The sequence below is a fragment of the Brachypodium distachyon genome, chromosome 3 (assembly GCF_000005505.3).
Source record: "Brachypodium distachyon strain Bd21 chromosome 3, Brachypodium_distachyon_v3.0, whole genome shotgun sequence".
NCBI lineage: Eukaryota > Viridiplantae > Streptophyta > Magnoliopsida > Poales > Poaceae > Brachypodium > Brachypodium distachyon.
This window is the reverse complement of record NC_016133.3, coordinates 2,226,782-2,241,580: the sequence shown is the minus strand read 5'-3', so window position 1 is coordinate 2,241,580 and position 14,799 is coordinate 2,226,782. Positions and strand designations below refer to the sequence as shown.

Below are 14,799 nucleotides of genomic sequence, written 5' to 3'. Positions count from 1 at the left end.
TGATCCATTTATTTGAAATCTGGTTTAAAAAGATTTCAGGTTTGAAATCTACTCCCTCCGTTCCATAATTCTTGCCTCAAAATTGCTAAAAAAATGGATGTATCTATTCCTAAAAGGTGTCTAGATACATGTAAGATTTCAACAAGAATTATGGAACGGAGGGAGTAGCGATTAAGACTGAAAGTTCTAAATTTTTCATCGAGTAAAATACACCCGCGGTCCTAATATTATTGACGAGGTATCAAGTTAGTCCTAAAATTACTAAACTGCATATTTAGGTCCCAATATTTTGTAAAGTGGGTCACGACAGGTCCTAAGCTCGCCCAGGAGTGTTTGACCGGCCTACGTGGCGTGTTGACCTAATACACGTAGGCAAAGGGGCCCGCTAGACATAACTGACGCGAGGAAAATGCACCGGTGGTTCCAATATTATTGACGAGGTGAAAAATTAGTCCTAAAATTACTAAACTGCATATGTAGGTCCTAATTGTTTGTTAAGTGGGTCACAACAGGTCCTAAGCTCGTTCACCGCGACGCCTTCGACCACCCCCGCGACCCCCATGTTCTCTAAGCTGCGTCGCTTTGACCGTCTTGCTCTTCTGAAGCTAGAGCTGCAAGGCGCTTCTGCTCCGTGCCCTATATCCCCGGGAACGCAAACATCATTTGCTCCATTGCGTGCGCATCCCCAATGATGGCGTGCCATGGCCGACGGCCTCCTCGAGCTGCAACTCCTTGCCTACTAGCTTCTCCTCGTCGTGTTGGACCTACTCGCGGAAGGAATTAGCCGGAGTTTTCGGAATCCGCCGCCGCCTCACCCATCTTCTCCGACAAATGTCTGCCGCCGCCCAATCTCCGTCTCGGATGATCCCCAGACTTCAGCAACTCATCCCTCGGCTCCGCGTGCTCAAGGCATACCTTGTGGTGCTTCTCCATGGTGCTTGCGTGGTCAGAATCGTTCTGGCTTGCCGCTCATCGCTAGCAGGAGCACTGTTCCGGTGCTCCTCGACCTTGTCTGTCACCTTTCACCTGCTTCACGGTGAGCCGCTGGTTCTTAATTTTGCCCCTTAGCCGACGTGTATCTGGTTACATAGGACGGTCAAATGCTTCTGAACGAGCTTAGGACCTGTCGTGACACATTCAACAAAAAATTAGGACCTAAATATGCAGTTTAGTAGTTGTAGAGCTAACTTTGCACATCATCAATAATATTAGGACCGCGGGTGCATTTTTCGTTGCGCTAGTTATGTCTAGCGGGCCCCTTAGCTACGTGTATTAGGTCAACGCGTCACGTAGGCCGGTCAAACGCTCATGTCCGAGCTTAGGACCTGTCGTGACCCACTTTATAAAAAATTGAAACCTAAATAACCAGTTTACTAGTTTTAGGACTAACTTGACACCTCGTCAATAATATTAGGACCGCGGGTGTATTTTACTCATTTTTCACCTAATACATTCGTCTTCAGAAGAAGAGCACTGATTACCATGCCATATCCAACGGCTCACACGGTCACACGAGCATAGCTTTCCGCTCTTCTCCCCCATGGCGTCGCCTCCACCTCCGCCGGCTTCCGCCGCCGCCGCCGCCGGAGCCACCAACAGCGTGTTCGTCTACGGCACCCTGATGGCGGAAGAGGTCGTGCGCGTCCTCCTCGGCCGCGTCCCTCCGTCCTCCCCCGCGCTCCTCCCCAACCAGTACGTGCGTGCGTGCCATGTGCCCTCCTCGTTCCCCTCCTCCCGGTGCCCATCCCGTGTTCTTCCTCCCCACATCCATCGTTGAGTTTAATCCCACGTTGCTTTGCCGCAGCCAGAGGTTCAGCATCAAGGGGCGCGTCTACCCGGCGATTCTGCCCGTCGACGGCAGCAGAGTCTCAGGAAAGGTGCGCCCAATCTTAACTAATTAGCACATCATTCCCCGTATGCAAAACGAATTCCTGCCATCTCCTGTTTGCATCTGGTGTCAATTTCTTCGTTTGGGCAGTGAGTAGTGGGAACCAGGAGCTCTTGTTGTTTTCCATCAGTATGGAACAGTATATATGCAGCAGAACAAAGGCCAAATTTGTTCCTCTGTGCTGCAGGTTTTCAGGGGACTCACTGATGGGGAGCTCGATGTGCTGGACATATTTGAAGACGAGGAGTATGTGAGGGAAATTGTTGGCATCTCCCTGACTGTGAGTCCATTCAGCTAAGATTACCACTCACGTCAATAGCTAGTAGCCGGATTCGCGCTGAACTGCAAAATTCTATTTAACATTTAGTCAAAATCAGCTTGCCTGATACTGAGACTCGCCATTTCGCCGTTTGTCTTCGAGGTAAAAAGTGCATTTATTTTCTTGTTTTCTTGAACAAAATAGATGGAGGTACTTCTGCAAGAGCGGTTTTGGTTTATCTTAAAAGACTACTTATCTTTTGGCAGCTTTGATAGCTTAGTTTTTATACTAGATTGTTTCGGATTTCCAGGAATCGTCGGATACAATGCTTGCCTATGCATACATATGGGGGAATGTGGACGATCCTGACCTCTATGGTGAATGGGATTTTGATGTGAGTGTTTTCCTTCATGTTCATCTTAAGACTTGTGGTATTGAATGGAGGAAGAACCATTACTGCTGGTGTCAAAATTCCTGTTACTGAAGAATAACATGGCTAATCAAGAACTTGCTCGAGTTGACAAAATTTTGACGTTCTGATTATGACAAAACATGGCAAATTTATGGTTGCCATTCCAAAGTGACAACTCTATGGTGAGTCATTGTGTGATAGGAAGTGTTATCATAGGGGAAACCTCAAGTACTTGATAGTGTCACTCTACAATCAACCTGCCGACGTGGTTCACAGTTCTGTTGTTTAGCTATGCCCCCCAACTCTTCAAGTTGTTTTACAAAACCAAATTGTCTTATGCCTCGAGCTTATTACGTCCTTTTTTTTTTTTGCAAGAACACAAGCTCATCTGATAATTTTGCCCCTCTGCCTTTTTGTGGCATGTTTCTGCAGTATCCATTCAAGCACTGTCTTTTAAAAATGTTGATTTAGCAAAGAAGTCTTGCGAAATAGTAAACTGCTACTCCCCTATTTTACGTGCTACCTGTAGGAGTGGAGGAAGGTGCACCTAAATGATTATCTCACAATGACACAAGATTTCAAGGAGGAACTGGAACAACTCGAACAGAAGACACATGATTGAAGACTACCAATCATTCTGCCAAGGACTAATTTGCTGTTGTACTGTATGTGCTTTGTTCAACCAGCTCTCATATTATTTGTAAATAAGATATTTATCATGAAGAAAAAAAATCAGTGTCATATTCTTTATGGATACACTTGAGGTGTCCAAGTTCATGTTTTTCTGATCAGTCGATGCTGCTAGAGCCGCTTGCATGTGAAACAAATCAAACTTGAATTTGCATGGTGTAGGCCGTTTGAGTCATTTTGCCTGTTTTATGCCATGTACTATCGTGACATGGTTCCTGCCTACTGTATAACTACCAATGACACCTTCACCTTTCTTGGTAAATGATTGGTTGACTGACAGCTCACTGAATTCAGTCAAAACAAGCCGTAGATGTCTATTTCTACATCTTAAACGTTAGTAAGGAGTTAGTCCTGCCAGTAATTGGCAAAACTCAACAATTTTCAGTGTGAAATGGAGAAGCCGAAAGGTCTGTTTGTTGGATTACTGAAAACAATTTTTGTCAACGAAAAAAAACGGGGGGGGGGGGGGGGGGTGGGGGAGGGTGATATAGAGAAATGGAGAAGCCGAAAGGTCTATTTGTTGGATTACCGAAAACAATTTTTGTCAACGAAAAAAACTAGCAAAATTCAAATGCAGTTTAGTATGTTAGAAAAGACCAGGCAGTATAACTGCATAATATCTTGCTGTAGCAGTTTCAAAAAACATGTGGTAAAATTAACAGCTTCTATTTTGAGACTGGTCATCTTAGCTAAGGCTACAAACAACCCCAGTAATAGCTCCGTAAAAATGTTCTTCCCAAGAAGAAGCTGTCTCGAAAGTTGCCTAACCCTCTGTCTCAAGTCCCAGCCACTCTAGGTAAGTTCCAGTTTTCATACCTACTAGTTTCAACTGATAAAACTACACATATATCCAAAAGAAAACCTAATCTGAGGAGCATTTTGCCTCACAGCTATAAGCTGACACATCTACATTACATTCTTCACTGCATTGCTTTTGCAGGTATGGCTGTAGTGGATCTGATCTGATCGGTGCCTATGAATCAATACTGGTGAAAGACAAATAGCGAATATGATACCTCCATTTAGCCAAGATGTTAACAAGGCATGGCAACTATGTGAATGCACCTCTAAGTATGGTCATTCGAATTGGTCGAAGGGGCCGATAGAAGGGTTCCTGGAGTTCTGGTCACCACGGGGCCTCCAAGCATTCCCGCCGTCTGAGCTGCTGCAAGCCTGATTGGGAAGGACAGTGTTCCCCAGATCACCATCCAAACTCATCTGTTGCACTTCTTGAGGGGACAGGATCCTAATGCACCTCACGCAATTCACAAACTCCCTGCATAATCCACACACAAAAATATATTAGGACAACCAATCAATATTATCTTTCATCATGAACAGTTATGTGCACATCTATATACAGTAACACAAGCTTAGACATTGATACCAAACATATTGTTTTCCAGTTTTTTCTTCAATTTTTTATGTTTTAGTTATATCAGCATCCTACACCGAACCTATTTTGCATTCCTAAACATTTCTATATCTGTAATTTTGACAACCTCTATTTTCTCTGGAAATATTTTAGACTGGAACTTCAGAAGTTGGTACAAACATAGGCAGAAAAAAGACAGATGAACCTACTCCCATGGGTCATCGCCGAGAAGTAGGACATCGTCCTCATGATCTGTGTAGACTAGCTTCCATCCTATTCTCTGTCGGTCTTCAAGTTGCCCCTCTATACCAAACATGCGGGCCAAAGCTTGATTTAATTCTCCATATCCAGAGTACTTACCAATGTCAATGGACCGGCCTACAGCTCCACGTTTGTACACCTGCAACATATAGGTTAAGTTAGCATACAAAATAGTGAATAAATACAAAGCATATGATTATACCACCTCAATTTCCAACTGGCTTTCCTTTTAAGAAGCTTTGAAAGCTATATGCCATACATACAACTATTGTCTTACAACATATCTCACGCTATCAGCTCTCATCTGAACCACCATTTTGAAAATTACATGACAATACAGACTTTTCTTGGTAAACACTGCCACCTTTTACTGAACAGCAATTGCTATCAGTGCATTCCTTTTTTACAGGCAATTAAAAAGCTACATTATTTGATAACTAGCTGGACCATGACTTAGTTTTGACATAATTATGTTCTTAAATATCCCCATATGTGAAATTACCCTAACATTTGGTGGAGGCCCTGCTTCACAATAGATTAACATTGTGGTGTCTACTCCAATGTGTCATCATCTACTTATGATGCAGCAGTGGTTTACCCATCTATTCAGTTATGTCTTGAAAACTTTACTACTATTTGGTAATTAATATAGGACTACGAAACACATACTGCTTGAAAATCGTACTGTGATAGGATAAACATGTATAGAAAAGGGCGAACCTTAGTGAATGTACGCATCCTCTGTGGTGGAGGGGCAGGGGGCCAAGAATTTCTGTTCAATAAGGCACCATCATTGATTGCAGAATCGATGGAATTAAAAGCCATGTCTGACTGACCAAATGACTGCGAAACCATAGAAGTTGATATCTCTTGACGAGCATCCTTCTGCATCCGATAGTTGTTTTCATCATCAGTTGAGATATAATTTTGATACTTGACAGAATCAAGTGCATTTCCCAACAAGCCTTCTGTTTCAATTGGGAAGCCCAATGGGCCATCATTGTTCATCTCAAACAGCGCACTGCTACTTGGATCCACACCCTGAATTTCTACATCAGGAAGTGCATCTTTGAACATCTGATGCTGATTGAAGTTAGAACTGGGGAAACCTTGATGCAACAGTCCATCTGTTTGGGAAGGCCATAATGAAGTTGCTGATGAAGCTGTTTCCAGGTTATCAGTTGGCACAACATTGTTCATGAAATTTTGAAGGCCAGACACACCATTTGGTAATTTCGAGGTGGTCACACTTGGAATAACATTATTATTCAACTTCGGTAATTCCTTGGTTATTATTGGAGTTACAGCTTCAATGGAGGTCGGAATAAACATTTGAGCAGTAGAGTGTGGCACCTTTTCCGTACTGATCCTGCAATGCTCATTCCTGCTAATGTTTGGCTGTGCAAAATGATTGCCATTAGCTGTGGAAGGTGATGTCGAACAAGAAGGCATTTCTTCTGTAAGTGCAGACTGTGCAGTACGTGAAATTATCTTAGTGTTTCCAGTTTTTGACATCACACTGGACGATGAGATCGGTGTAAAAGCAGCTTCTGAAACATCTGCAGGTGCAACTTGTTTCTGTGAAAGCTTATGCTGTTGCTGTTGCTCTTGCTGCATGGGCGGTGGCACTTGTGTTGTCTGCAATGAAGTTCTGCGTTCTTGTTGTTGGGGAATTACTTGTTGCGCAAGTGCATCCGAATTCGACAATTGTTGTTGCATGTCCACAAGAAACTTCTGCTGGTCTTGGATTAGTGGTAGTCGTGACAGTGTAACTGCAGATTGCGACATCAGTGAATGCTGCTGTAGTTTCTGCATCAGCTGCAAGTGGAGTTCTTGATCTGACAACTTTGTTTGCTGACTCGCCAGATTAACTAGCTGTCCAGGCAACTTATTTAGCTGCTGTTGCTGCTGCTGCTGTTGTTGTTGGTGCTGCTGCTTTAACTGTTGCTGAAGTAAAAGCTGCTGCTGCAGTTGCAAATTTTGGTCCTGCTGTTGATGGGACTGAAGCAGCTGCTGGACACTGGCCCCTTGCTGGTTTTGAGTTGGAGATGGTTGTTGTTGTTGTTGCTGCTGCTGCTGCTGCATCTGATTCTGGAGAATTACTTGAGCCTGGACAATATTTGTTTGAGCCTGGCTTAAGGGAATTACTTGGTTACTGGACTGTTGTTGCCTTTGCTGGCTGCCACCATCTTGGTTCTGATCTTGTTGTTTCCTGATGGCACCAAGTTGATCCAACGGAAGTGTTTCTTTGCACAAATCATTGACAGGTTTCGCTTGCTCATGGAGCTTGGAAGAATTCAAATGTATGTTGTTCTGTTGAAGGAGATGGTTCTGCATATATAACTGCCTTGCAAGATCGGCAGCACCAAAATTTTGCATTGCAGGGTTACTTGCAGATCGCAGGTACTCGGACTGCATGGACGTGCTAGCTAATGAGGAGCTCTGCTGCCTGTTCATGTTCATCCACTGAACCAAGCTCAGTCCAGGTATTGTGGCACCCTGGGTTTGAGCGTCTTTTATGCACACCTCCTCACCAAGCCAAGGCATTGCTCTCTTCCAAAGATTTTCCATCTCTGATGACTCGTCATCTGTTAATTCACATTAAAAGAATATGAAGCATGCAAACCATCAGAAATTCTATGCTAAATTTGATATATAAATATCCTCAAATTTAGAAACAGTAACATCGATTTTAACACAAATTTTAGCTCAATCTACTATTAGCAATACAGCTGTAATTTGTGCAATTCTGACCCCATGTTAACATATGCAGTCAAGCTATCTGTATGGCACATACAAGTACAGTGAAATTCATATTCACATGCTTCTTTTGATATACTGGTGTGCTGAAAGACTAAGAAGCATACTATATTGTTGTTCCAGAAAAGAAAATACTCCCTCCGATCCTAAATTGTTGTCGAAATATTACATGTATCTAGACGCTTTTTAAGAATAGATACATCCATATTTTAGCAAATCTGAGTCAAGAATTTAGGATCAGAGGGAGTAGAAAGTATCAGAAGCAGGTAACCACCTGTCCACCAAAGTATTCTATGCATATCACATTTAAGTCAAGGTAAGGTCCCATTATGCAGTTACCACAGTGATGTGAAGAAAATATCACTGTCTAGTATGTAATTTGTTAAACTTAATACCATAAGTACCTAATTGTCTAGAGCGCTTCACACCAAAAAATGGCTGGGGGCATATGAAAAATGGAGCAGCAAGTGGTTCAATTTCCCAGATTGAAACTCTGTTCCTCCTTTCGCCTGCCGCTGACTCATCCCAGCCAACCTATCAGAGACCATTAAATCATTTGAGTCCGAAAGAAACAGGAAAAGGTAATGAAACAATATGGGTCCTGTTCACAAATCCAACCTGTAAGCTGCGCCACTGGGAACTTTTCCATCTCACTGGATCTAGGTCACTTATTCCGGTTATCGTACCCATGTACCTGAAAAGGTATCAGGTTTTATTAGCTAAGTATTGGTAGCATAACCATGAGTAGTACTATTTGTGTTTGAACTTTTCAATGAACTTGAAAGTAAGAATTTGTATGGGTAATTTGACATGCCTTCTGGTCCCTAATTCCTCGGTCTCACACGTCATGCGGAAGCGCATCCCTAAAGAGATCTGATTACTATACATTGCCTTCTGGTATTTGGCAAATGGGATAACAAATTCAGTAGGACTGGCCCTGAAAGTCCACAGTTTATTACTGAATTTACATAAAAAATACAAGGTAGTCAACAGGATTATGAAGCAAAACCACAGTTTATAAACTCACCTAGGGTTGTAAAATATGGTAAATGGACTGGAATTGGCAGCAGCATGGGCAGCTGCAGCAAGGACCCCTATGTGCATACTATCGCTTGAAAGTACTGAAGATGATATGTTTGTGGGTTGCCGATTAGCTCGCCTGATTCCTAGTAGAAGTTGGTGCTTTTCATCCCTGGAAGATGGCATGACAAACAAAATAAAATGTGGCATTTACTTCTTATGTTCTGTTCTTCAATTCAAATCATCAGTTGCTAAAATTTGAAATTGTAGGAAGAACCGGGTCAGGCTTTCCGTAAGATGGAAGGAAGCATGGAAATTTACCTAACAAAAATGACAGAATCGCCAGCAAATAGCTTCTTGCCACTCACAAAGAGGCTCCAACCAGTAGTAAGTAAATGCCTTTTGGGCTGACCTGATTACAATGAAGCATAGTACTGATCATTCTCATGCTAGAACTTGCAAATACACTCAAGATCCATCAGTATTGAGCAACAACAACATTCAGCAGTGAACTTCAAAATGCAATCTATGACATAAAGAGCTCCAACCATGGAAATTTGTATTCATCATGCCATTTTGTAGACAGAAAAAGAAAGCTCTACTCCATGATATGATAAAACATCTTCTGTACCTCGGAATATATGACGAAATGTCCAGATGTTGTCATGTATATCTCTTGCTTGCAGTTCTTGACAAGGAGGCTGCAAAGAGAAGTCCTGCAGTATCGAGTATCGAAATTTAAATCGTACCCTGGTATTGGTAAACAACATGCATTTCAGCATAGAACAGTTAGATGCCTATTTACCAGGGAAGGGAATATCTTCTCTGCAGCACGACGAGGCACAGAGAAACCTCCATGTGTGCTTGTATCACTTGCTGTCAGGGTCTTACAAAAGAACTCCATCTGTGGCCTTGCTTGTCTTAGTGCAAGCTCTGACAGCTGCAATGCCTCTTTCGCATACTGATAAAACACATAATCAGAAGGAAGATAGGAATTACGGCACTAGAACATACAGAGAAATTTTGGGGGAAACCCACAAATTGTAGATGCTCACTGTATTTACGGGCTGGAGAGTCATCTGGGCATAAACTTCATCAGTGTCTGGGTCTGCCTGAGAAAATTAAATGGAAGCCTTTCAAAATTGGTGATTGGAAGAGTGCCGTGTCGAAAATTGTGGTCAAGTAGCTTTAGATTACTTGCAAAATAACACTGTGGAGAAGACATATCAACTTCGACGGAAGATTAGGGTAGTTTGGCACTTGTGCTTCAACGTCCTTTTGCATAGAAGCTGCTACCTGAATCAGAAACATAGGAAGTCCAATTAAACTCCCTCTTTATTTTGAAGATAAAGAGTAATATTAAATAAAGAAGCAGCACAACATTTTCATCGATAAAAAAGATCCATAAGCACATTCTTTTATGTACGAATCAACAGAGAATAAATCAGGTAGCTGAAACAAGCAGCTTGTTTTGTGGACAATAATCCATTGTTTTGTCCCCCAATAAAACCCAGCTACTTTCTGTTGACGTACACTGTCATGCTGCCCATCATACATTGCTAACTTTACAATTAAAAAAGTATAATGATCCCATGGAATGATTAAGAAAGTACAAGCATTCAAACATGCTTCCCTTTATACACCAGCTTTCTGCAGTATTTACTAAAAAATGAAGTGAAAAGTGGCCTGCAAATCCGGAAAGTGCAGCGAGCTCCTTTTAGATAAACTCTGTATAAGTACACTGATAAAGTGTTCCTCCCCACACATGTCATCATGGGCAACACAATCAAATGCCACACGCATACATATAAACACTTTTTTGGTGATATTTCGAAAAGAAGAAAAAGGACAGCTGCAATTAAAATCAGCCCTCCCAAGACTGGATTTTGTGCTAAGAATAATTGATTTTTTCCAGAATCAATCAAGAGCAGCATATCACATCATTTGGCAAGCTTTCTCTAAGCACAGCTGTTTTAGTGCAAATCCATGGAAGGTGCAACAGAAACCACCACATAAATGCAGAGATGCTTGTTGTACACCAAACTTAACAAGAAAACAGTACAACACATCACACCAAAAACCAACAGAAAGAAAGGAAGCCAGTAGGCCCAATACTCCCAACCACTTTGGCCACAAGCTAGGATTACTAGCTTAACAAAAAAAAATACTAACCCACCAAGTATGTAAGTATAGTCCTTCAATCATAGCTTGTGATAAATGCAATATATCCATGCTATCTTTCCTTTTTTTGAAACACCAGGGTAAGCAAGAACTTTCTTGAACTTCGATGGTTAGATCAAATCAAAGAAATACAAAATCAAAACTGTTTCTACAACAAAAAAAAGATGATTATTGATAATGGACAGGAAGCACGGGGAATCGATCAATTTGAATGCACAAGAAAGGAGTATCATTCAAGAACACTGTATAGAAATGGGACGAGAAAGGTCAGTCATGAAGAAGAGGCATGGTGTCTCACTGATGAACTGACCTGCTCGCTGTGGCCTTGGGGGAAGTAGACGACGAGGCTGCCCACCGGCGGCAGCGACACGAGCGGGCCCGCGCACGCGTGCCACAGCTCCCCGTTGATGGTCGCCGCCTTCCGCTCCCCTGCTCCATGCATCACAACCGCCGCCGCGTCAGAGACCAAACACCAAAAGAAAAAAAAGGAGACACCTTTCTGCGCTTCCGCCGTTTGCCCAGCGACAGGGGAATCACCGGAAATGCGCGAGAGTGAGAACATAAGCATTTCCGGTACCTTCGCACGGCGCCGCGGCGGCGGCGGCGGCGAGGGCAGAGCTCATCGCCGGCGTCTGCTGCGCCATGGTTGGTGGGTGTCCTTCCTCTGCACGCGCCACGGGAGGCAGGAGCTTTATTCAGTGGCGGCCCTCGCTCATGGCAGAGGGGAGCGCGGCGCCGAGTTTCTTTTTGTCCGGTGACCGGCCACCGGTGGCTTGCACCAAGCAGCCGTACGGACGTGACCCCGGCGGCGGCGACAAGCTAGGCGAGCTGAAGCAGCAAACACGAAGAGCAAGGAGCCTGCAGCTAGTCTAGTCCAAGAGAGAGAGAGGGGGGGGAAGGTGTGAGCTGAGGTCTTTGGTCTGGACTCTGGGTTTCTTTGGCTTGCTGTCGCTGGTTGGTGCGTCGTGTGTGCTGCTGCCTGTCGGGAGTTAAAAACCAGACGCTAGCTTAGCTCTCCCTCCTCTTCTCTCCTCTCTCTTTTGCGTTTTATCGAGGCTCCTCTCGACTCAGCTCTCAAGCTGCGTGGGGAATGGGGAGTCATCACATTTCGTGCATTTCGTGTGTTTCAGAAATCACTCCTTTTCTCCTATACAAATATAAAAGTTATTCCTTTCTCACTAAAAGAAACGAATCAGTAATGTTTCCCCGAATTTTAACAAGAGATTTTCGGCACAACAGGCACTACAGTATTAGATCGAGAGAACCTACTGTATTAAAAAAGCGAATAAAACGCCGTGTGTTGTTTAAGTAACAAGCTAGCCATGGTGGACTGCACTGGACGTCATCTAGTAACAGGCGAGCTAATACTGACAGGCACGACTAATTAAGTGATACAATTACCTTGGAAGAACAAGCTTAGGACAAAAGGGCCCCGCATGTGGGTCTTCACGGATATTTGTTCCATGTGCATCGTCCAAGAAAAGAGGGGAGGAGGGACGTGCCAAAGTCTTCAGGTCATACACATTCTTTATACAATTATACCATGATCGATGCCGCTACCTAGCCAGTAGGACTACATTAATTTATATATCTTGTTTCTAATAAAAATAGTTTCCAATTTGTTAAAATTATATATACTTCCTCCGTCCGGAAGGAGTATAACATTTGGATTGGATCCTCTACTAATTCCTGTTCAGAGAGTGCACAGGGTTTCATTGATTCTAGGTGCAGCCGATTGTATTCTCGCGTGGGATTTATCTAGCCAGTTTGCAAACGAGATAGCTACAAGCTTGCTCGTGTACAAGATGGTCATTGTGAGCTTGTAGATGACACATTGCAATAATATTATTGGTGTGTGCTTGAGTCAATGCAGAGGCTGAAAGGAATTCCTTCATTTCAGAAGAAAAAAATGACTGCATTTATATGCTCACAACTTTAATTAGTCACATATACTGATTAACCATGCACCAAAATCGTGTATTTACTTTTTGGTTGAGTTCTTCTCGACCACTTTGGCAATGAAAAGCACGTTGTGATCTTTTCGTCAAAAACACCATGCACCGAAACATATAATGAAAACACTTCTTCCTTCTCTCCCCTTGAAATTAATGGAAACTCTGATTGATATTGCGACTGTTTGATATTGCAACGACATTTTCAGCCATTAATTAGTATGACCAGGATTCTAAACGTTAGTTAGTTTCGGACGGTTACTGAACTATGTTGTTTTTTTCTGCTAGAAAAACTGTATGTGCTATATATGTGTTGGCCAAAAAGACGATGTATATGGCCATTTGTTGAGATTTCCCATTTGTTATGTTTTTTCCGACAACCCAAGCGCAATTGGAAACACAAAAATGGAAGCCGGCACTTGCAAGTTCTAAAATTCAGTGTCAGGAGAAATTCAACCATGCGTGTGTATGCACGCATGTATTCTAACTTTAATTTATTTCACTACGGTTTTTTTATAAAAGAGAAACAGTTTGCTAACCATCAAAATTAGGAGTAGTTGGGATGTCCAAATGAAGGAATCTCCGTAACGATAATACGGCGAGTCTGACCTATAGACGTACTCTCTGTTTCATATTAAATGATTTTTTATTACATATATATAAATGTTTTTTAGACATAGATGCATTCATATTTAGATAAATTTGAGTCGCTTGGGACTGTAGGAGCATGTGCCTAACTAACCAGCTGCATGCTGGTAGCTACGACAGATATATAGCTCGTGCTTCTCGATCCGTACATCTTCACTCATCAGCAACCGGCATTTTGATTCCCAAAAAACAAAAATAAAAAAGAACAACCTCCAGCCTTTTTTTTCATTTTTCCGGGAATTGCCAAAAAAAATTCAGGGTTACATGCATGCTACGGTGATAACAGTGTCATATTGTGGAAAACATGTTTGCCCGCAAAAAATATGTCCAAAACCTGTTGCGCTGCGTGAAATAAATAGGAGTATATATTATGGGTTGGCAGCTCGTTAATTAATTAAATGCCCGCTGCTAGTTACTCCTATTTTTATTTATTTACTAGCAGGTGTTTCCGCGTGTCGCTACGGGTCAACAAAATCACAAACTGTTTATTTTTATTTTCTGTGTAGGCAACTCATGGCGCCGTCGAGATCGGCATGCGAGTCTGGTGGCGTCGGTTGTAAGACGGAGTAGAAGAAATCGTGAAAAAAACTGGAGGAAAAAAAATAACGGGCAGTGGCATATTCGTAACTTTAACGAAATTAACCTACGGCTGCGACCATACCATCGCTACCAATTTCAATTTAATATATTGGTACAGATAAGATGTCCTTAGTTTGTCTTAAATCAAGTTGTGTGAGATGTTCTAGCTTTGTTCGCCTAATAACATAAGAGTACTCTAGATACTCTTAAAATGCGTCTAAATACATGTCATATGTGGACACTTATATGACTGAAAAATAAAATAAATATATATTTTTTTACTGCTACGTGAGGATAAATCTATGAGCAACTGCATTCCGAGCCAGATAAGATAAGCTCGAGGCACAAGAAAATTAACACTGGGGTAAGAAAATAAACGATTCCGAGGGGGACATGGGCAGCAGACAAGCATTGCCGGGCGAGCAGGGGACAACCGCCCCTTAACTTTTGGCTTTTCACCGTCGCTTGTTTTTCTTCACCCTGCGACTGTGACTGAGAAGAAGCAAAGGCAATGCATGCATGCACGCGGCCTGGCTGCGTCATCATGCGTGGAATAAGCTGGAGCAGTAGTCTAAGTACGGTTTCCGAGGCACAAAACAACAGTCCAAACCCCAGAGGCCAGAGCATGCCTGCCTGCCTGCCCTGGGGTTTGCCTCGGGACTCGTGCCGGTTAGTTGCAACCAGCTTATAAAAGCACAAAACAATTGATCTCATGAGTCATGAGGCCAGGCCGGTTATTAAGAAAAGAAAAGATCATCACGATACAGAACAAGA

The 14,799-nt window shown here is 42.7% G+C and overlaps 2 protein-coding genes and 1 long non-coding RNA gene across 5 annotated transcripts; 2 read left to right on the top strand and 1 right to left on the bottom strand.

Moving 5' to 3' along the window:
* Window positions 1–1,466: 1,466 nt before the first annotated feature.
* Window positions 1,467–4,321, top strand: LOC100844093 (AIG2-like protein D). 3 transcript variants are annotated; one of them, XM_024461683.1, is made up of 6 exons: window positions 1,469–1,692; window positions 1,805–1,877; window positions 2,076–2,168; window positions 2,458–2,541; window positions 3,089–3,224; window positions 4,190–4,321. In XM_024461683.1, the coding sequence occupies exons 1-5, from the start codon at window positions 1,541–1,543 to the stop codon at window positions 3,179–3,181; spliced, it is 495 nt and encodes a 164-aa protein (XP_024317451.1). In that variant the 5' UTR covers window positions 1,469–1,540; the 3' UTR covers window positions 3,182–3,224; window positions 4,190–4,321. The 3 variants fall into 3 exon arrangements, with proteins under 3 accessions (XP_024317452.1, XP_024317451.1, XP_014756783.1); XM_024461684.1 differs by lacking the exon at window positions 4,190–4,321 and having other exon boundaries at window positions 1,467–1,692; window positions 2,992–3,131; XM_014901297.2 differs by lacking the exon at window positions 4,190–4,321 and having other exon boundaries at window positions 1,470–1,692; window positions 3,089–3,424.
* On the bottom strand, window positions 3,849–11,878 carry LOC100842244 (auxin response factor 5). The gene is made up of 14 exons (XM_003570857.4): window positions 11,424–11,878; window positions 11,157–11,275; window positions 9,863–9,961; window positions 9,721–9,777; window positions 9,471–9,626; window positions 9,297–9,381; window positions 8,987–9,077; window positions 8,673–8,837; window positions 8,460–8,582; window positions 8,264–8,339; window positions 8,050–8,179; window positions 5,606–7,473; window positions 4,834–5,024; window positions 3,849–4,525 (listed from the first exon to the last, which is right to left on the bottom strand). The coding sequence occupies exons 1-14, from the start codon at window positions 11,488–11,490 to the stop codon at window positions 4,327–4,329; spliced, it is 3,426 nt and encodes a 1,141-aa protein (XP_003570905.1). The 5' UTR covers window positions 11,491–11,878; the 3' UTR covers window positions 3,849–4,326.
* On the top strand, window positions 7,236–9,337 carry LOC112271742. The gene is made up of 2 exons (XR_002965058.1): window positions 7,236–7,371; window positions 8,936–9,337. It is a non-coding gene; the product is annotated as an uncharacterized LOC112271742 (long non-coding RNA).
* Window positions 11,879–14,799: the final 2,921 nt, after the last annotated feature.